General features: G+C 43.5%; 1 protein-coding gene across 1 annotated transcript; it reads left to right on the top strand.

The window, feature by feature from the left end:
- Positions 1 to 766: 766 nt before the first annotated feature.
- Positions 767 to 17,621, top strand: LOC138796529 (vomeronasal type-2 receptor 26-like). Its single transcript, XM_069976136.1, has 5 exons — positions 767 to 1,054; positions 10,145 to 10,963; positions 11,578 to 11,790; positions 14,838 to 14,961; positions 16,702 to 17,621. Exons 1-5 carry the CDS (start codon positions 767 to 769, stop codon positions 17,619 to 17,621), a joined length of 2,364 nt encoding a protein of 787 aa, XP_069832237.1.
- Positions 17,622 to 21,263: the final 3,642 nt, after the last annotated feature.

Here is a 21,263-nt window from a genome sequence, read left to right as displayed (position 1 = left end):
CTCCCCCTTCTCAAGTTCCGGTGGTGTCCCAGCTGTCAGACCACCAGCAATCGGCTTGTCATCCATTATCCCCTTATCTTATGTATATGAGATAGCAAGCAGAGATGGGAATACCCATTTAAAGGGGTATTCCACTTAAACATAACTTTTTACTGTATATGTAGCTGCCCATTCTTTCCATACTTGTTATTATCTGTCCAGCCTCCTTCCCTCAGTTCTGAGCTGCTGCTTTCTGCTAAAAACACACAAATTAGTGTATGAGCTTTTTTTCTCTGTCTTCCCCTCCTCTCTCCTCCATTACGAGAGGTATTACGTAAATAAGTCCCTGACTGGCTTTATTTGCAACACTGTAGCTTCTTTGTAATGCTGGGAGGGTAAATCTGAGGTCAAGTTGCTGAGAAACTAGCTGTGATTATCACTCCCATTATTACAAAGTTGCAGATACTCTAGGTACTTGTTTACATCAGCCATCTCTAAAAGGAGGAGGGGGAGATGGTGAGAAAAGCTCATACACAGTTTTTTTGTGTCTTCAGCAGGAAACAGCAGCTCAGAACTGGGGAAGGAGACTGAATAGATAATAACAAGTATGGAAGGAATTATTAGTCTCACCATGAGAAGCAAAATATGAAAAATGATGTTTGAGAGGGAGGTAATATATACAACCCTGGTTAGCGGTAACGTTTACATTAATTATTGTATTCAACCAATCATACGGATATTCCATTAATACTTGTCTTCAAAGCTAAATTTAACTTTCGACAGGCCCATGCCTCGATTCTACAGATATCTCATGGCCTTTATTTTTTCCATTGACGAAATTAACAAGAATCTGGATATTTTACCGAATACGACCCTGGGATACCATGTGTATGACTCCTGTAACAATGTGAATAATGCCATAGACAATGTTCTACAGATTCTCTCTGGTTTTGGAGACACAATTCCTAATTACACTTGTAAGAAGTTTGGAAACTTGGTCGGTGTTATCGGAGACATGAATCCAGATATATCCTTAAACTTAGCTCAAATGTTAACCATTTTTGGATACTCACAGGTGAGTTGTATCAGTACAGCAATGTCATGGACCACTTCATTATTTCTATTTATTCTGGAGTTCTAAACAATATATTTCTTTTAAATAGAATAACCCTTTAAGGATTCGGCCATTTTTGTTCTTCAGGACATAACCATATTTTCCAAACCTGGCTTTTACTTTATGTAGTTGTAGTGAGTGAGCTTTATGTATAGTGGACAAGGTGGTTAGCTGGGAGCACCACGGCCTTTGGTGCTAAATTAACAAACCTTGTGTTCAATCGACTACAGGATGCAGTACCGGGTGATAAGCACAAAACACACCCGATACTCTAACCACCGTACTCTGTCCCTATCTTTCTCTCGTATATTTTCACTGAGAGATGCAGACACATCACAGCCGGGATTGTGCTGTATGGCTCAATTAATGCGATTTTTGATACGCATTCCTACAACCCATACCAAACTATTCCCCAGTAAAATATATTGTTTGCCTATGAACTGACATGTTTCACTGGCAGCTCGGCAGCTTTTTAAAAGAATCGGCAATCATGATCGGGTTTGTTTTATGCTCCAGGTAATGCGTCCTGTAAAAGTCGATTGAACGCAAGGTTCTCTAATTTAGCACCAATGACTGTGGAGCTCCCAGCTAACCACCTTGTCCACTATACATAAAGCTTACCCACCCACAGGTAACCAATACCCCCACTCTATTTTCAATCACTTATGCACCGCTGTATAGTTGAGCACATTTATTAATTTTAGAGTGATAAATAAAAGTTGTGTTTTAGCCTGCAGACAAACTATAGGCATTCGAGGGCGCTCCCCACTGACTTAACATTACAATGTGCCTCCTGACTGGGCTGGGATCCCCCCACCTCGTATATTATACATTGTACATTATATTTAAGATACATTTTTCTTAAAAAATTATGTGAAAATTTTCAAAAATTAGCATTTTCAGAAATGCGTGTAAGAATGATGGCCATTCCACATAAGAGAGCTAATAATTAACACTTACAATATGTCTGGGTTATGTTGCCATCATCTGATAAACATTATTTTTAGGATAAACAAAGTCAGGGAGGTCGGCACTACTACGTGTAGGTTCCACTAGGAGCAACAGTCCAAGTGGTGCAGGCTCCACAAAAAAAGCATATGACAAATAGAACCAATGTAGAAAAAGAATGGAAGCCGCACTCACCATCCAAGGTTTTCAATTCTTTATTTCATATGAAAAACAGCAGACACAGTGTGGATAAAAACCAAGGCAGTTGCCAGGCAGGTGTGGTATCATGCTTCTACGGACCACCTACATTGTGCACGTCATCACGTCTTAAATAGTATATCTGAACGGCAAACTGACGGCCTCACAGTCATGTAATACAAAACTCATTACATATAAAGACACACATATTAAAAGACAAAGTGAAACGCAAACAAAAAAAAATCTTTCTTCTGTAATTTTTTTTTTGGGCTTGGGTTTCACTATGTCTTTTAAAGTGACTCTGTACCCACAATCTGATCCCCCCAAACAACTTGGACCTTTGGATAGCTGCTTTTTTGTGCTTTAAATTTTTTATTGATTTTCAAAATTGACATTAATAAGGTATACACCTGGTACTCATGATACAAAGCAAGCACATAAACAATTATAAACAATAAGCTAACCCCCCCTCCCCCCCCTTGACATCTGATTTTCTATATTAGCCTATTACTATATGTATATATCAGTAATTTTAAGTATATTTTACTTTAGTTTTTATGTCTCTTGTCCTAACTTCTATTTGGGTAAAGCTGGGAGTAGTACATACAGTACACCATTTTTGCCAACATTTATGGGATCTTAGAATCCCATTCATTCCTAGAGCTATTGCAGTTTCCATCTCATAATTGTGTTGTACTGTACCTTAGCTATACCCTCTAGTGTGGATGGAACTTCACTAGATTTCCATCTTCTAGCTATGCTTCTTCTTGCTGCCATTAATACATGCAGCCAGGGCCGGATTAAAAGGAGGGCATGCTGGGCACGCTGGGCATGTGCTCCGGGGCCCCCACCACTTTGGGGCCCCCACCAGCCCAAACCCAGAAGCAGAGTACCGGGTTCAGGTTGGGGAACTCTGTTCTGCGAGCCGCATCAGGCCCCCGACATATCCTGATGCGGCCCGTTTGCACGGCGCTCTCTTGTGTCCAGCGGCCACTAGACACAGGAGAGTGCTGTGCCTGACAGCTCCTCTCTGGCGGGCCGCGCGATTACGTCATTTCATCGCACGCCGCCTGCCAAAGAAGACCCGGCCAGCCCAGCTCTGGAGCGAGGACAGTTGAGTGGGGAGGGAGGGAGGGGGGAGTGAATTAGAGCTACCCGGACACCAGGGGGGAGAACTACAGCTACCAGGACACCAGGGGGGGGATAACTATAGCTACCAGGACACCGACAGGGGGGGGATTACTACAGCTATCAGGACACCAGGGGGGGAGAACTAAAGCTACCAGGACACTAGGGGGGGGGGCATAACTACAGCTACCAGGACACGGAGGGGGGGGAGAACAACAGCTACCAGGACAACAGGAAGGGAGAACTACAGCTACCACTGGGGATTTGGGGGAGGGGGTTTAACTACAGCTACCAGGACACCATTGGGGATTGACTACAATGCTAGGGGCATTGGGGGGCACAGTACTTTTCCTTGCCTCAGGTGCTGCTAACCCACACACAGCACTTCTGCGCACAGTATAACATTAAGTGTGGGCAAAGCAGAAGACCTTATTAGTATATGGAGGGCACAGCAGGGGGCATTATAACTATATAAAGGGCACAGTAGCAGGGGGCAGTATTACTATATGGAGAGCACAGTAGCAGGGGACATTATTACTATATGGAAGGCACAGCAGCAGGGGGCATTATTACTATATGGTGACAAGGGACTTTATAACTATTTAAGGGAACAGCAGGCGGCATTATTACTATATGGGGGCACAACAGGAGGCATTATTACTATATGGGGACATAGGGGCATTATTACTATATGGAGGCACAGCAAGGGATCCTACATACAGGGGGCAACCCACATACCTACTCACTTTACTGGAAATCATAACAAAAAGGGGCATTACTACTGTTTGGGACCTTATGGGTTGGAATAAGGGAAGGAAGTTGCTGGTAAAGTGCGGAGACTAAGATGTTTGTCTGGCAGGTTCTGAAGAGCTGAATTTTGGCTGAAAAAAATCATCATGATGGTCTGGGCCGGATGGAGAGGAAAAGGGAAAGTAATGCTTCAAATCAAAGAAGACGTCACCTGTGAGTCACTGAATGACGTTTCTTTTGTATTTTTTAGAACATTATTCAGTAGGGGTGCCCTGGGGTACAATAAAAGGTTAACCATAATACTCACACTGCTTCTCCCTAGCAAAATCCCTAAATAACTGATCAATGTCTTTCTACATGTTCAAAAGTCATTGGCCACCAACTGAGCATCGCTGCGTTTAATAGTGATGTGCGACCGATGGCTAATCGAGCCTTATAATAGACTCTGTAAGCGAGCGGCTATCTAGCAGAACGGTGATGCCTACCTAGGATTTCAGAATATTTAATATGGCCCTAATACAGTAGGTAAGAACGCAGAGAAAGTGCTGGGTTCTCACATTGCGTTATTAACACAAACACAACGTGAGAACACTGAGCCCTCCCCTCTCCTGTCTCTAGGGCCTGGCATCTTCCTCTGCACTGTAGCCTCTTGTGACCATCATGGGCACAACAGAGGAGGATGCTGAGCCACAGAGCCAGGAGTGAGGAGTGGTCTGTGCTAAGTCGCCTACTTGCCTACAGTAAGTGGCATCTGTATAGATCACGTTATAGTTTTTTTCTTTTTTTGGGGGGGGGGGGGGGGGGAATGGGGGGCCCCAACAATATTGTGGCCAGGGGCTTCCACCAACCTTAATCTGACCCTGCATGCAGCAATATTACCTTATCTTGGGGTGGAATGTTCTCTGTGTCCATTGAAATCAAGGCTGCACCTGGACCCCAATTTGGTGGGTAAACAAGTATACTTCATTTAAGGTCCTCTATTTGGGACCAAAATATCTTAATTAGATGGCATTCCCACCATATGTGAAGCAGAGTGCCATTACTCTCATGGCACCTCCAACATACCGGGGACATATCTGGAAAAAAATTTGCTAACTTATATGGTGTCCTGTACCAACAGTATAATAATTTGCAGGATGTTTCTAGGTGTCCAATACAGTGCAAGCCTCTATATGGAATACACGAGCTGGAGAGAATGGAACCGCTGCACATCCCATCTATGGCTGATACTAATGCCGCTAGGCCTATATTAAAAATCAACACCAGAGTGTCTGTATATGAATTGATCAAGCCATATTGCCCCGTGTACCACCGCGCAGGTCCTCTGGTCCACACGGGTCCCTACGCTAACTCCACACCGTGTCGGTCAGCGACCGCCAACCCCGCAAAGCGTGCACATGCAGGGAAGGGAGGCCATGGAACGGCCCTGCAACCCCAATGTCACAGGACCAGACCCAAAAAGCCCCACCAAAACCCAGCCAGCACCACCGGCGGGGAAGGCTGCCCCCAAACGACACAAGTATGGATATGGTATTACACTTACCATTGCTGCTCTCACAGAATGGGGAAGACATAGGGTCCAGACATGTGAGCACAGGCATATCCTGCTAATTTTGGTCATGTGGGTCTTATAAAGGAGTGCGAGCTGTTCAGAGAGGGAGAATTGCAAAACACGAGCTGGAGAGAATGGAACCGCTGCACATCCCATCTATGGCTGATACTAATGCCGCTAGGCCTATATTAAAAATCAACACCAGAGTGTCTGTATATGAATTGATCAAGCCATATTGCCCCGTGTACCACCGCGCAGGTCCTCTGGTCCACACGGGTCCCTACGCTAACTCCACACCGTGTCGGTCAGCGACCGCCAACCCCGCAAAGCGTGCACATGCAGGGAAGGGAGGCCATGGAACGGCCCTGCAACCCCAATGTCACAGGACCAGACCCAAAAAGCCCCACCAGTGATGTGCAGCACTCTGTTTCTTCCCTGAGCCACATTTTGTTTCTCTCTTTTCTCCGTGTATTGCACTCCTCCTGGTGAGACCCACATGACCGCAATTAGCAGGAGACACCTGAGTGCACATGGTTTTAATCCCTCCTGTTTTTTTCCCATTCTGTTTGCTGCAGCTATGGTGAGCGCAATACCTTATCCAGACTTGTGCTGCTTGGGGGCGACCTTCTCCGCCGGCGGTGCTGGCCGGGTTCTGGTGTGGTGTTTTTGGGTCTGGTCCTGTGGCATGGGGGTCGCAGGGCCGTCCCATGGCCCCCGTTCCCTGGCTGTGCACGCCTGCGGGGTTGGTGGCCACTGACTGGCACGGTGTGGACTTAGTGTAGGGACCCATGTGTATCAGATACCGGCACGAGGTACATGGGGCAGTATGGCTTGATCAATTCATACACAAAATTCTGATGTGTTTTTTATTTAGCCAAGCGGCACTAGTATCAGCCATGGGTGTGATGTGCAGCACTCTGTTTCTTCCCTGAGCCACATTTTGTTTCTCTCTTTTCTCCGTGTATTGCACTCCTCCTGGTGAGACCCACATGACCGCAATTAGCAGGAGACACCTGAGTGCACATGGTTTTAATCCCTCCTGTTTTTTTCCCATTCTGTTTGCTGCAGCTATGGTGAGCGCAATACCTTATCCAGACTTGTGCTGCTTGGGGGCGACCTTCTACGCCGGCGGTGGTGGCCGGGTTCTGGTGTGGTGTTTTTGGGTCTGGTCCTGTGGCATGGGGGTCGCAGGGCCGTCCCATGGCCCCCGTTCCCTGGCTGTGCACGCCTGCGGGGTTGGTGGCCACTGACTGGCACGGTGTGGACTTAGTGAAGGGACCCATGTGTATCAGATACCGGCACGAGGTACATGGGGCAGTATGGCTTGATCAATTCATACACAAAATTCTGATGTGTTTTTTATTTAGCCAAGCGGCACTAGTATCAGCCATGGGTGTGATGTGCAGCACTCTGTTTCTTCCCTGAGCCACATTTTGTTTCTCTCTTTTCTCCGTGTATTGCACTCCTCCTGGTGAGACCCACATGACCGCAATTAGCAGGAGACACCTGAGTGCACATGGTTTTAATCCCTCCTGTTTTTTTCCCATTCTGTTTGCTGCAGCTATGGTGATCGCAATACCTTATCCAGACTTGTGCTGCTTGGGGGCGACCTTCTCCGCCGGCGGTGCTGGCCGGGTTCTGGTGTGGTGTTTTTGGGTCTGGTCCTGTGGCATGGGGGTCGCAGGGCCGTCCCATGGCCCCCGTTCCCTGGCTGTGCACGCCTGCGGGGTTGGTGGCCACTGACTGGCACGGTGTGGACTTAGTGTAGGGACCCATGTGTATCAGATACCGGCACGAGGTACATGGGGCAGTATGGCTTGATCAATTCATACACAAAATTCTGATGTGTTTTTTATTTAGCCAAGCGGCACTAGTATCAGCCATGGGTGTGATGTGCAGCACTCTGTTTCTTCCCTGAGCCTCTATATGGAATACTACAGTATATACTATGTCCCATTGATCCTGTGTGATTGTACAACCTAGGTCCTCTTGCAGCCCCGTGCCCAACGGCCGTGGCTTAGAATATCTGTGCCCTAACTTTGCACCACCACTCCGTCCCTCCTTCCCATATCTGTTCCCTAACTTTGCACCACCCCTCCGTCCCTGCTTCCCACCCTCTTCATCATTAGGAATGCCACTGGAACATTTTCTCCTGTCTGAACATTGCACAGGTGCCTTAATGATCCAGCTCATATGCCAGGCTGACACAGATGGGGAATAGGAGACAATCTACCTGGAGCATTCCTAATGATGAGGAGGGTGGGGAGGAGGGACAGAGAGGTTGTGCCAGCCTAATGCATACACAATCTAAGCCCCGGCCATTGGACACGAGGCTGTAAGTTTAAAAGTTGTTTTTTAGGACAATATCTGCATCACCTGCCAAACGGACCCCAGGAAAGATCTTGGATTAAAAGCAGCTATCCGAAGGTACAAGCGGTTTGGGGGGTCAGATTGTGGGTACAGAGTCTTTTTAATATGTGTGTCATTAAATGTAATGAGATATGTATTACATGACTATGAGGCCATCAGTTTACCGTTCTGGTATTTAAGACAGGATGAGGTGCACAATGTAGGTGGTCCATAGAAGCGTGATAGCATGAAACAGGCTTTCTTAGTCACCATCCGGCAGCACAGAAGGGTTATCAGCTCCTCTTATTTTCTCCTAGGACCGCCCACCTAAAATAAAAAAAACTTAAAACCAAGTTAACCAATCGGCACGGAACAGTACACAATAAGAGAGCATCAAGACCCTCCCCCTATGTGTTTTTCTCAATCCTCCTTTCTCTGAAATACGTACTTATTTGCAGAAAGTTGAATCCTTCCGTTAAGATGAAAATCTGTTTGTCCAATTCAATGGCTGCAACAAAGGCAAGAAGGCTTCGAAAGACACTTTGGCCAGGTGGTTAAAATTTACCATCCTAGAGGCTTACAAAGCAGCAGGGAAAAGACAACCTTTTCCTGTAAAAGCTAATTCAACTAGATCGACAGCTGCGACCTGGGCCGAGAGAGCTCAGATACCACTCCAGGATATCTGCAACGCTGCATCGTGGACTTCAAGCTCTACGTTTATAAGGCATTACAGGCTTGACATCCGTAGCAGTAATCCAGCCTTTAGTACCGGAGTTCTTAGTGCCGCTATATAATGCCCTCCCTTTTTGTGCTAGTAAAATCCCTTCTGTGCTGCTGGATGGCGACTAATAAAGCAGAATTTTTATACTCACGTAAATTTGGTTTCTTTGAGACAGAAGGCAGCACATATGTACCCTCCCTAACAAAGTTGTATTGAGCATCAAGGAGTCTATTCATTATTACACATAGGGGAAGGGTCTTGATGCTCTCTTATTGTGTACTGTTCTGTGCCGATTGGTTAACTTAGTTTTAAGTTTTTTTATTTTAGGTGGGCGGTCCTAGGAGAAAATAGGAGGAGCTGATAACCCTTCTGTGCTGCCTTCTGTCTCAAAGAAACCAAATTTACGTGAGTATAAAAATTCTGCTGTTACCACACCTGCCTGGCATCTGCCTTGATTTTTATCGACACTGTGTCTGCTGTTCTTCACATGAAATAAAGAATTGAAAATGACAGATTGTGAGTGTGGCTTCCATTTTGTTTCTACATTGGTATTATTTTTAGGACATTTGAAGGCTTCGAAATCTAGCAATTTTCTAATTCTGATGAAAATGAGTATCCTGGAGTGCAAACAGCATCACTGCCAAGATATACTGGTAGATCCTGGAGCAAGAAGGAGTTAAAGTGACTCTGTACACACAATCTGATCCCCCCAAACCAATTGTACCTTCAGATAGCTGCTTTTAATCCAAGATCTGTCCTGGGGTCCGTTCGGCAGGTGATGCAGTTATTGTCCTAAAAAACAACTTTTAAACTGGCAGCCCTGTGCTCAACGGTCTGGGCTTAGATTGTTTATGCATTAGGCTGGCACAACCTCTCTGTCACTCCTCCCCGCCCTCCCCATCATTAGGAATACTCCAGGCAGATTGTCTCCTATTCCTCAGCTGTATGAATACTAAACATGGGCTGGATCGTTAAGGCACCTGTGCAGTGTTCAGACCAGAGAAAATGTTTCAGTGGCATTACTAATGATGAAGAGGGAGGGGAGGAGGGAAGGAGGGGTGGCGCAAAGTAAGGGAACAGATACTCCCGTTGGGCACGAGGCTGCAAGTTTAAAAGTTGTTTTTTAGGGCAATAACTGAATCACCTGCCGAACAGACCCCAGGACAGATCTTGGATTAAAAGCAGCTATCCGAAGGTAAAAGTGGTTTGGGAGGAGTCAGATTGTGGGTAGAGAGTCACTTTAAATAGGCAACTGTTCATTTTGTACTAGAAATAAAAATTTTTGTCTTCATGTATTATGTATATTGTCAAATAGTATATTTATTACATACAGTGTTCTATATTTTTTATGATACAGTAGAACATGCTGAGTCTTCTTTGTTCCTAAAATTTGTATGTTATTCAGATCAGTTATGGTGCGGTGGATCCTATACTCAGCAATGTAAAACTCTTTCCGTCCTTCTTCCAAGCACTTCCCAATTACTCAACCCAACTCCAGGCAATTGTTCAGTTACTCAGACATTATAACTGGACATGGATCGGTGTTGTGGCATCTAATGATTTTGTGGGGGAGAAGCAGAGCCAGGAGCTAAAGACAATGGCCGCTAAATATGATATCTGTATAGAGTATGTTATTAAAATATATGATGAAAGGGAAGAAGAAAAAAACGAAAAACTAAACCTATCGATCCTTAACAGCTCAACTTCTCAGGTCATTGTAATCTGCGGAAAATTTACTGTTTATGTTGCATATTTTATTGAATTCCAATTTAGAAAAGCTCATGAGAAGACATTCATTATACCAGTAGGATGGAATTCCCACATGATAATCCCTGAAACACGAAAACCAACATTTCATGGGAGTCTGGTGTTTTCTCCGCATTTAAAGAGGATACGAGATTTGAAAAATTTCCTAGACAATATCAGCCCAATAAATCGTCCAAGGGACATTTTAATGGAGAACATCTTGGCCTATACTTTTCATTGCTTAACCTCATTTCCGGATCTTAATAAAATTCCTGATCACTATCAGCTTCATGAATGCGACAAAACTATAAAATTAAGTAAACTTGGGACAAATCTCTATGACAATGAGAGTTTTGGAGTCACTTATCTAGTGTATAAATCTGTCTATGCCATGGCCCATTCTCTACATGAGATGCAATTACATCTACACAGAAATAGTAAAGACAAATACAAAGAATTTAAAGTTTACATGAAAAAAGTAAGAAACATTTGAAAAATATCTGTAAGGTTTATTGCTGAGACAATTAGTTTCCCCCTGTATTGCAATGCATTGCATCGATTCACTAAATCAGGGATCTATTAGTATAGCCTGCCTATGGCCTATAGCAATTTTTTTGTTTCTGGCCAAGGCTACCACTCTTCACTGCAGAATCTGTAACAGAAACATAGTAGCTTCCTTGCTGGAGAATATATAGTTTTAGGCCTCCTCTTTACCCCCAACAACGCCTATAGGTAAAGGGCTAGGCCCAGCAATCGGCAGCTGAGTGGGCCCTCCTCAGGAGCTGATGACCTCCACGCATCTTACCTTTATTATTCTTCATTAAAACTCGTTAGGATCAGAAATATTCTTTAATACAACCTATAAATGATCCTCCAACTATTAACACCAGAAATCTGCAAATTTGAAGCTTAGGCAAGGGAGACATCACAGATATAGCCAGACAATGATGCTTCTCTAATATACAGTATCGCGTAGAATCATACTTTCACTGGTCGAAAAGCATGATATAGGATTTTTTTTTTCACTTATTATCAGAAACAATCATTTTCAGTTACTATAAATCTTGTGCAATGAATTGTCCCTTCTCCTAGTACCTAAGAAGAATTCATTTCAGAGATCCTCTCGGAGAAGATGTCCATTTAAATGAGAAAGGAGAATTGTCTTCTCTCTATCACATCCTTAACTATGCCTGTCCATTTGACGGAACATTGCTCCATAGCGTTGTTGGAAAATTTAACGCAACAATGGAAGAAGGAAGTCAGCTGGAAATCAGCAATGAGGAAATAGTTTGGAAAACTTTAGATGTAATGTATTACTTGTTCTTCTAATAGTGCATTCACAATATGTGGGTGGTGGATGGTGAGACTGGTGGATGGTGGCAGTAGGGGGTGGTTTATGGGACTGGAAAGACAATACTGGTTGTGAACAGCCTGGTGTCTATTCGTTGGAGTCAGGCACAGGGTATATAAAATCTTCCCTGATCCTGTGCCTATGACACACTGACAGTCTTGTTTGCCTAGTAGTAGCAAAACTTCCCACAGCACTGAGCACCCTATTTGATGCACCACATGAGGCTGGACTAGACAAAACCTCCAAGGGGAAATAGCCAGTTCTTCTCACTGGTCAAATCTGTTTTACATCAGTATTTGCTTTGCTTCTTGATATAAAAGGTTCTGTACTAGTCTTATCACGGTATATGTTACTCCAATACAATGGCAACACAATCGTTTATTATTCGTAATGAACCCCTTCACTTCAGCTATCTGTATATATACGTTCCTGCTGCACATACCTAGATCAGAAGGAGCGTATATAAGCGTTCCTGACTGTGAGGGGCTGTAGATGTGTGCGGGAACACTACAGTGAGAGCAGTCCCTCACACATCAGTGTGTCCGGGACCGGAGATAAAGCTGGATCCCGCAGTTGTCTGTCATTAACCCCTTAAACACAGCAATCTATAGCAATCACAGCGTTTAAGGTAGTCAGTTAAAGGACAAGCTCCTGTCACTAAATGATCATTTGTACCAACGGGCGCGAATAATCCACATCCTTCGTCCTGTCGGATCAGCGTTCTGTGCATAGAGTCTGCTCTCAGGCAGATTCTATGCACAAAACGCCTATAGTACTGACTGACTGGTATAGCATAGATCAGTATATGCAATCCAATGATTGCATGTTTTACAGTAAAAATATATTTTTTTTTAAAGTGTAGTTAAAAGAAAAAGTTTTTAAAAGTATTAAAACCCCTTATAACTCCCAACCCCCAAAAAAAGTTTAAAATACCTCATTGCCCATTATAAAAATATGTAAAAAAATTACACATATTACATATCATAGCAGGCAGAATTGTCCGATCTATTCAAGTTTAATATTATTGTTCCCACACGGTGAATGGCGTAAACGGGGGGAAAAAAAACACAGGATTGCTGATTTTTTTTTATTATATATCAGGAAAAAAATATATAAAAAGTGATCCAAATTTTTCTCTTACACCAATATGATATAATTAAAAGCTAGAGAGGATGCCGCAAAAAATTACACCAGATTGCATTTCTTTCATAGTTTTTTTCTTGGGAGGTTGATATTATTACTGCATAATTTCCCCTCATTATACTTATTTTGGTGGCGGATAATCTACCACCATAAACCATGAACTATTGTTGAAATAAGTTATATACAATTATATATAATTAAAGAGGATGTACCACCTTGCGTCACTTTAGGGCCACCTATATGACATTTCTATAAACTGCAAAAACAGGGCAATAAATATTGTGGTGCATTTCTCTCGTAATAGGTTTTCTATTATGAGATAAATTTCATAACAATATAATTTGTGTACAGAAAATTGAAATTTTCAGTTTTCTTACACATTTAGCTTTTATTTCTGTGACTTACCTTAAGGGTAAACTTTTTGGAAGTGATTTTTAACAGTTTAGGGGGTGCAGTTTTGGAAATGTTGTGATTTGTGGGGTTTCCTAAGATACAGTCCCCTTAAATTGAGTTCAAACCTGAACTGGTCCGTAAAAAAAAATCTGATTTTGAAATTTTTGCTGCTAAACTTTTGAGCTTTCTATTTTCTTAAAAAATGCTGCCAACATAAAATAGACATATTGATAATGTTTTTTTAGTATTTAATTTATGTGTTATAGCTATTTTCTTTACAGGCCGAAAATTTCAGACAAAAGTCAGACAAATGCAATTTTTCACATTATTTTGTGTTTTTTTTTTTTTTTTAATAAAGATTTGCTATAAATATCCACTCACCAGTATTATAAAGTAGAATATGTCATGAGAAAACAATCTCAGAATAATTAGGATAGGTAAGGGCCCTTTTACACAGAAAGATTATCTGCCAAAGATTTGAAGCCAAAACCAGGAACAGACTATAAACATCAGGTCATAAAAGAAAGCCTGAAATATCTCCTCTATTCAAATCCTGTCCTGGCTTTGGCTTCAAGTCTTTGGAAGATAATCTGTGAAATAATCTTTCTGTGTAAAAGGGCCCTAAAAGCACCTCAAAGTTATTAATAAATAAAGTGACACATGTCAAATTCATAAAATGTGGCCTGGTCATTTTGGGCTTGGTCCTCAAGGGGTTAGGGGTCAGTTGTTAGTGTAATCCGTTATTGATTTATGCATTTTAAGTGTTTTTAACACTCTCATGGCCTTGTAAGGAGGTTTGTCTCCCTTGTCTGCTTTTCTTCTCTGTCCAGCTCTTGTGTGAATATATTTTTTACTCTCTTTGAATTGTGTAGTTTATATGCATAGCTGTATATAGTGCATGTAGTATGGAGGTCACATTCTTGCTTGTTTTTTTTTTTTGTTTCTTTTCTTTTGGACATTCTACTAGTATAAACTCTCAATTCTGTCACTTGCTGTGGGCTTTTGAATCTGATGAACTGCTGATGAGACAATGAAATGAGCTGCCTTCCTGCTGGTACAAAGTAGTCACTTACTATAATCCAGCTGCAGACTTTTTGTGCAGAATACTTATCTCTCCCTGCCTGTTCAGTTCTGTCCCTTGCTCTATGCTGATGATATGCTGAACAAGGAGGTGCGTGCTGCTGCGGGGAGGTATACAGTTGTACTGCACTCTCTAATGCTGTGCACACTGTAATTTTCCAAGATTAAAATGGCCACTCCCAAGATGGCCCCCAGTTTATATACAACCTATTATATCACCACCCTATGTGCCTCCTAATTGACCTCAGTTCTGCTCGAATCCAAGTTGGACCAGAAAGTTCGGGTACAACTCGGGATCCGGTTCAGTCATCTCAAATTAAAATGTGTAAATCATTCAATCATTGATTTTGCTTTAACATCATCTATTTCCCATTACTTGTAACAGATTCCAGTTTCCACCTGCTCTGATCAGTGTCCTCCGGGTTACAAAAGAATTTTGAAGCCGGGAATACATAAATGCTGCTTTGAATGTTTAAAATGTTCAGAAGGAGAAATAACCAATGAAACAGGTAAAGGTCTAACATAACAGTTTCTTCTACAGTAAAATTAACCCCTTCATAACCTAGGTCATTGGTGCCCGCATGTCCGGGTCAAATTAATGCAATGTTCCTCCCCGCTTTCTAAGAGCCACAGCACTTTTATTTTTCCACCTAAAGGGCTGGTTGGGGTGTAATTTTTTCCAAACAGAGCTCTTTAAACTGAATACTCAGGGTATTTTGTGTCATCAAATAGTGTCAGTTACTCCTGAATGTCCAATAATTTAAATGAGCAACTTGACACCATCAGACAATATTTGGTATTCTCTTAAAGTGCCTTAAATCTAAAAAAATGCAGTCTTACAAACAACAGGAACAATTTAGACTTTTGTAGCAAAAATATCAACACCCAAGAGTGCGGACACAGTATAGGGGCACTGTCTTCGTGTCTGGCATTGACGCTCCTGAAGTAAGTGTGTCCTGTGCAGCAGAGACCTCTGTAACAGATGGGAGGCCAGTAGCTGGCATAGTAACGCTACGTTTCAGAGGCCAAACCCTCCTTTGTCTACACTTAAAAAGAAGTAGGGGTTGGCCTCTTATACGTAGCGTGACTACGCCAGCTACTGGCCTCCCATCAGTTACAGAGGTCTCTGCCGCACAGGACACATGGACTTCAGGAGCGTCCATGCCGGATGTGAAGACGGAACTCCTCTAATCTGTCCGCACTCATGGGTGTCGATATTTTGCTACAAAGGTCTGAATTGTTCCTGTTTGTGAGACTGCATTTTTTTAAATTAAATCAAATATTGTCTGATCATGTCATTTTTTGAACCATGATCTCTAGTTTTTATTTGCATCATATTGACAGAAGAAATACATTTTGAAGTTTTTTTATTCATTTTTTTCTAATATATAATTTAAAAAAAAACAGCAATTCTTTTTATGTTTTAATAGATCAGACAATTCTGCATGCTATGATATGTAATATGTTAATTTTTTTATGTTTTTTTTTATTAAATATTCGCATATGTATAATGGGAAAAGGGTAATATAAATCTGTGGGCATTTTTTATAATTTTTTGAATGTTTTTTTTTTATTATTATTTTTATTTTTTTACACATTTTGTATTGCATATCCCTTAGGGCACTTATTTATGTAATGCTCTGATTACATATACTGATGAATGCTCTGTCATAGCAGAGCATTTATCAGTGTTATGGGCAATTTGTGCATAGAGTCTCCCTGGTAGTAGACTCTAGCTACAGATCAAAGATCCGACAGGACGGAGGTAAGTGGCTTTCCCCCGCCAGCCGGCACAAGTGATCAGGACCCCCACTTACTACCTGTGCATTGTGGCTTTTAAGGGGTTTAAGGACAGGCAGCTGTGGAACTGCGGCTGCCTGCCATTCCCGAGTCTGGGAACAGTAATGTGTGCAGGGCCGATTGCATTCAAATGGCCCTACACATATTAAATCTCCTTCACAGTCAGAAACATTTACATTCGTTCCTGCTGCACAGGGTGTGTAGAGCCAGAACGTATATAGCCGTATGGCTGACGTGAAGCGGTTAAAATACCCTCATTGGTAAGCGCCCATTAGGTGAGTGGAGCTTACACCATGGAAAAGGCGCATGGTTTATGCAAAAATTTAACTTCTCTTGGTGTACACATGGGGAAAATTTTATAAATATGCCCCTAAGTCTGCACTTATTGAGAGAGCAATCTCAATATTGGAAAATTATGTTTAGCTTTACAATTTGCTCTTTTTTTGTAGACAGTGTCTCATGCCTAAAATGTCCTGAAGACCAATGGCCAAATGATTTCAATGAGTGTGTACCAAAACCTATTGAATTTCTGTCTTACAATAATGGCCTCACAGTTCTTACAGTCTGTATCATTTCTGTCTTGTGCTTTTTCAAAACATCTACAATCTTGGGCATCTTCATTCTATTCCGAGACACTCCAGTGGTCAGAGCCAATAATCAAACCCTGAGCTTCATCCTCCTGGTCTCCATCATGTTGAGTTTCCTCTGTGTATTCTTGTTCCTGGGTCGCCCTACACATGTCACCTGTATGCTCCGCCAGACTTCATTTGGGATCATCTTCTCAGTAGCCATCTCTTCTATTCTGGCTAAAACCATCATGGTCTACATGGCCTTCAAAGCCACCAAACCTGGAAGCTCCTGGAGAAAATTTATTGGTGTAAAAATTACAAACTGTGTTGTCTTCTTCTGTTCATTTCTTCAAGTGTTACTCAGTATCATCTGGTTATCTACATCTCCTCCATTCCCAGAACAGAACACTCACTTATATCAAGACAAGATCATATTCCAGTGTAATGAAGGGTCAATGCTGGCCTTCTCCATACTCCTGGGCTATATGGGACTACTCATTGCTGTTAGTTTTATTGTTGCTTTCTTGGCCAGAAATTTACCAGATAGTTTTAATGAAGCTAAAAACATAACATTCAGCATGCTGGTTGTGTGCAGCGTCTGGGTGGCTTTTATCCCGGCCTATATGAGTGTTACTGGGAAGAATACAGTTCTTGTAGAAATATTTGCTATAATATCTTCAAGTGTTGGTATTTTAGGCTGCATATTCTTCCCGAAATGTTTTATAATACTGTTGAGACCGGAGTTAAATACAAAGAGCGGTTTATCTAGGCAAATTGGGATAATCACTCTTAAAATTTGAGATGCCTCCTTCTTTACTTTACACCGGGAAACACAGAGGGGTCGATTTATGAAGACCGGCGTACAAGTACACCGTCCCATATTAAGCCCCGTCCCTTTTTTGCGGCAGGATTTACTAAGAGGCGTACGCCTCTTAAATAATCCAGCCGGCCGAGCACCCAAATCTGCACCCAGCAGACCAAATCTACACCTGCTTTCAGAAGGTGTAGATTTGCATCATGGTTTGTGCCTGCGAGCAGGTGTAAATCATGATAAATGAGGTGCAGGAGGAGGCCACGCCTCCTCCCCATCTCGTCAACCCCCCCATGCTCCGCCAGCCCGCCCATTGTGAGAGTCAGGACTACGGGAGGCGTACGCCAGGGAAAAAGGGCGAATCTGCACCTTCACCCTGGCGTACGCCTCTGGCATACCCTTCATAAATGTCCCCCATAATGTACAGTGGATATGTAAAAAAAATTTACAAAAATACTCATGTGCGAATTGATGTTTAATTGAGAAACAATAATACAATTTACTTTTGTGGGAGAAATCGCTGTCAGTCTTAATGGGACTTGGTAGAGCATTTTACAATCTTGAGAAACATGACACAGATACATGTGAAACAAGATCATGTGAAACAAGCTCAAGCCCAGGTTTATTGGAAAAAACACAAATTCTACATAAAGGAAAAGGATGTCATCTAACCAAGAAAAAACATGGGTGGTTCCCAAGCTCCTAATGGTGTAGATGTCATATACATATTCATTAGTAGTTTGATTGAAGTAACGTGTCATGGTACATATTGTATTCTATTATCTGGCATGTGAGCATCTAATATTACTTAAGGAACTCGTTAGACTAGAAACATATTACCCAGACTAACAACTTAATATTTAAACTAGCAACATGTTATTCAGACTCAAAAAGCCCAATCGTAATATACGGTCTGTGTATATTGAGGACCGGACCTTGAAGCACCCGAGATTGTGAATTATTATGATGCTGGGAGCTTTAACCCCTTAATGACATCGGGGGTAAACTTACGCCCTCGCGCCCTGGTACTTGGCGCATCAGGGCGTAAATTTACGCCCGATGTTTCCCCGATCGCTGCGTGTTCGCACACAGCGATCGGGGAAGATGGTCTGCTATAAATCATAGCAGGCCATCATAGCTTCTCGGCACGGGGGGTGGTTAACACCCCTCGTGCTTACGATCGTTGCTATAGGCTGATCAATTCAGATCAGCCAATAGCGGCGATCGGAACCTTTCCGGGTCATCGGTGACCCGATGACCCGTAAAAAAATGGCGGTCGGTGCTGTCCGAGGACGGCACCGACCGCCATTACTGTAAAAAGTAATTGTGGTCACCGTGCCACCGGCCCGATCGCCGTGAACGGCCGGCCGGTGGCGCGGTGATCAGAGTCCCACAAAATAAAAAATACCTGCCCTGGACCCCTGCTACCTAGCTGAGGGGTCCAGAGCAGGTATTTGTACATTACTCACCTGTCCCGGGGTCCTGATCGGCGTCTTCCGGGTTCGCGGCGTCCTCCGTCATTCCGTTCGGTCTTCGGGTCTTTCCGGCGGTCCCCGTCATCTTCTTTCGGCTATTTTCGGCTCCAGCCTCGTCATTTTCCGGAATTTGCGCTCTGCGGCCCTCTAGCGGCTGATATGGGTAATACACTTATCAGCAGCTACAGGGCTGTTCAGAATGTAGAAAAAGTTTTTTTTTTTTTTCAAATTTTTTTTTTCTATTTTCCGCACCCTATCCCCGCTGAGTGTTGATCAGCATCGCACGAAAGTGCGCTGCTAATCAGCAACTCCTCCTTTTTGGCGTAGGGTGTTTTTTTTCTATATTCTACTGCCACGGTCTGCTGATAAGTGCCGCACATAAGTGCGGCATTTATCAACAACTCCTTTGTTGGCGTAGGTTTTTTTTATACTTACTGTAAAAAAAAAACATGTAAAAAACACTACATTACACCACACTACATTGAATAAAGTTTGACACTACACCACTACATACCCCATATACTAGTCCCCATATAAAGATGTCCCCCAGGGTGTTTTCGGCGTCAGACGCATACAATATTATTGCCTCCGACACCGAAACAGCCAGTGAGGATGAATGGGGGGATCCTTCTTTCCTCCATTCATCCTCATCCTCCTCATCATCCGGTGACGTGTCTGGGGGTAGCGTAGCGTACGCTGCCCCCCAGACACGTCTTTTCCGCCAGAACCGTCCCAATAAAAGATCACGGTATGGTGTGAAATTCTCCAAACTGTGTGAGCGTACCTCAGGGTACACTTACAGATTTAGGGTGCGTGCACACTGCGGAATGGCGAAGGATAACCCTTTGTGCATTCCGCAGCTGGCACCCGCCGGCGGACTGATGCGGGCGCATGTCTCCATCCGTGTCATAGACTCCATTTTATGCACGGGCGGATTCCGTCGTCCATCCAAAGAATGAATACGTTGGACGGAGAGCAGAATCCGCCCATGCATAGAATGGAGTCTATGACACGTGTGGAGACATGTGCCTGCATCAGTCAGCCGGCGGGTGCCAACTGCGGAATGCACGAAGGGTTATCTGTCGCGATTCCGCAGTGTGCACGTACCCTTAGAGTGTATGTAGGAAGGGACACCCGAATGCAGCCCCCAGATGCCCCCTCCCCCCCATCCTTGGAACAAGTGAGAAGATCGTCCGGGAACTGATCTTCCCACTGCTGGATAAAGGTTACCACCCGTACGGGGATAACTTTTATACCAGCACCCCCTCTTCCGGTCCCTCGCTGCCCGAGCTACTGTAGCTTGCGGCACAATCCGAAAATATCAGAAGCAGTAATAAAGCCCTAATAATTAGTAGCCATATAGCGGACCCAGCGCTTCTGGATATGTGGGACCCCGTATCGCACCAGGACAACATTTTCCAGGTGACGTCCCCCACACTGGAGAAAGGGAGACCCCAGAAGAAGTGCAGAGGGTGGCGTAACAGGGGGATCAGGAAGGACACCATTTTCCAGTGTGCCACCTGTCCTGATCGCCTCGGCCTCTGCATACTGGATCGCTTCAAGGCGCACCACACGTCATTGGGGTTCTACATTATCTAAATTCTGTCCCTTATTCCTATTTCAGGGGTCACGTTGGTCCAGGGATTATTCTGATCGCCATTATGGAGTCGGGAAGGAATTTTTCCCCTGTGATAAAGCTACTGTCGTCTGCCTCACGAGGGTTTTTTGCCTTCCTCTGGATCAACACAGGTTGAATTTGATGGACACTTGTCATTTCCAACTTTATAAACCAATAGTTGGCCTAATACCCCCAAATAAATTAGAATTGTCCATTTTTCCCCAGCTAAGTAGGTATGGCTGCCATTCCCATTAGAGGATGCCATGATGCAATTACAAAGCCTCTGTGCGGCCAGGACAGTAGAAACCCCCCACAAGTGACCCCATTCTGGAAACTACACTCCATAAGAAATCTAACAAGGGGGGCAGCGGGGATATGGCCCCCTGGTGACGGCCACATTTGGGACGTGAAAATGAAAAAAATTGTATTTTTTATTTTCTCGGCACATTCTACGTAAGTGACTGTCACCTGTGGGGTCCATATCCTCACTGCACCCCTTGTTAGATTCCTTATGGGGTGTAGTTTCCAGAAAGGGGTC

This window comes from Dendropsophus ebraccatus, chromosome 7, assembly GCF_027789765.1.
Source record: "Dendropsophus ebraccatus isolate aDenEbr1 chromosome 7, aDenEbr1.pat, whole genome shotgun sequence".
NCBI classification, from domain to species: domain Eukaryota; kingdom Metazoa; phylum Chordata; class Amphibia; order Anura; family Hylidae; genus Dendropsophus; species Dendropsophus ebraccatus.
The sequence above is the reverse complement of the archived record's forward strand: the minus strand, read 5'-3'. Positions and strand labels throughout refer to the sequence as shown.

Coding starts and splice junctions, on each gene's coding strand:
- LOC138796529 (XM_069976136.1), top strand. CDS start 767: ATGCCTCGATTCTACAGATATCTCATGGCCTTTATTTTTTCCATTGAC. Junction 11,791..14,837: donor TAGTTTGGAAAACTTTAGAT/GTAATGTATTAC, acceptor TACTTGTAACAG/ATTCCAGTTTCCACCTGCTC. Junction 14,962..16,701: donor AGAAATAACCAATGAAACAG/GTAAAGGTCTAA, acceptor CTTTTTTTGTAG/ACAGTGTCTCATGCCTAAAA.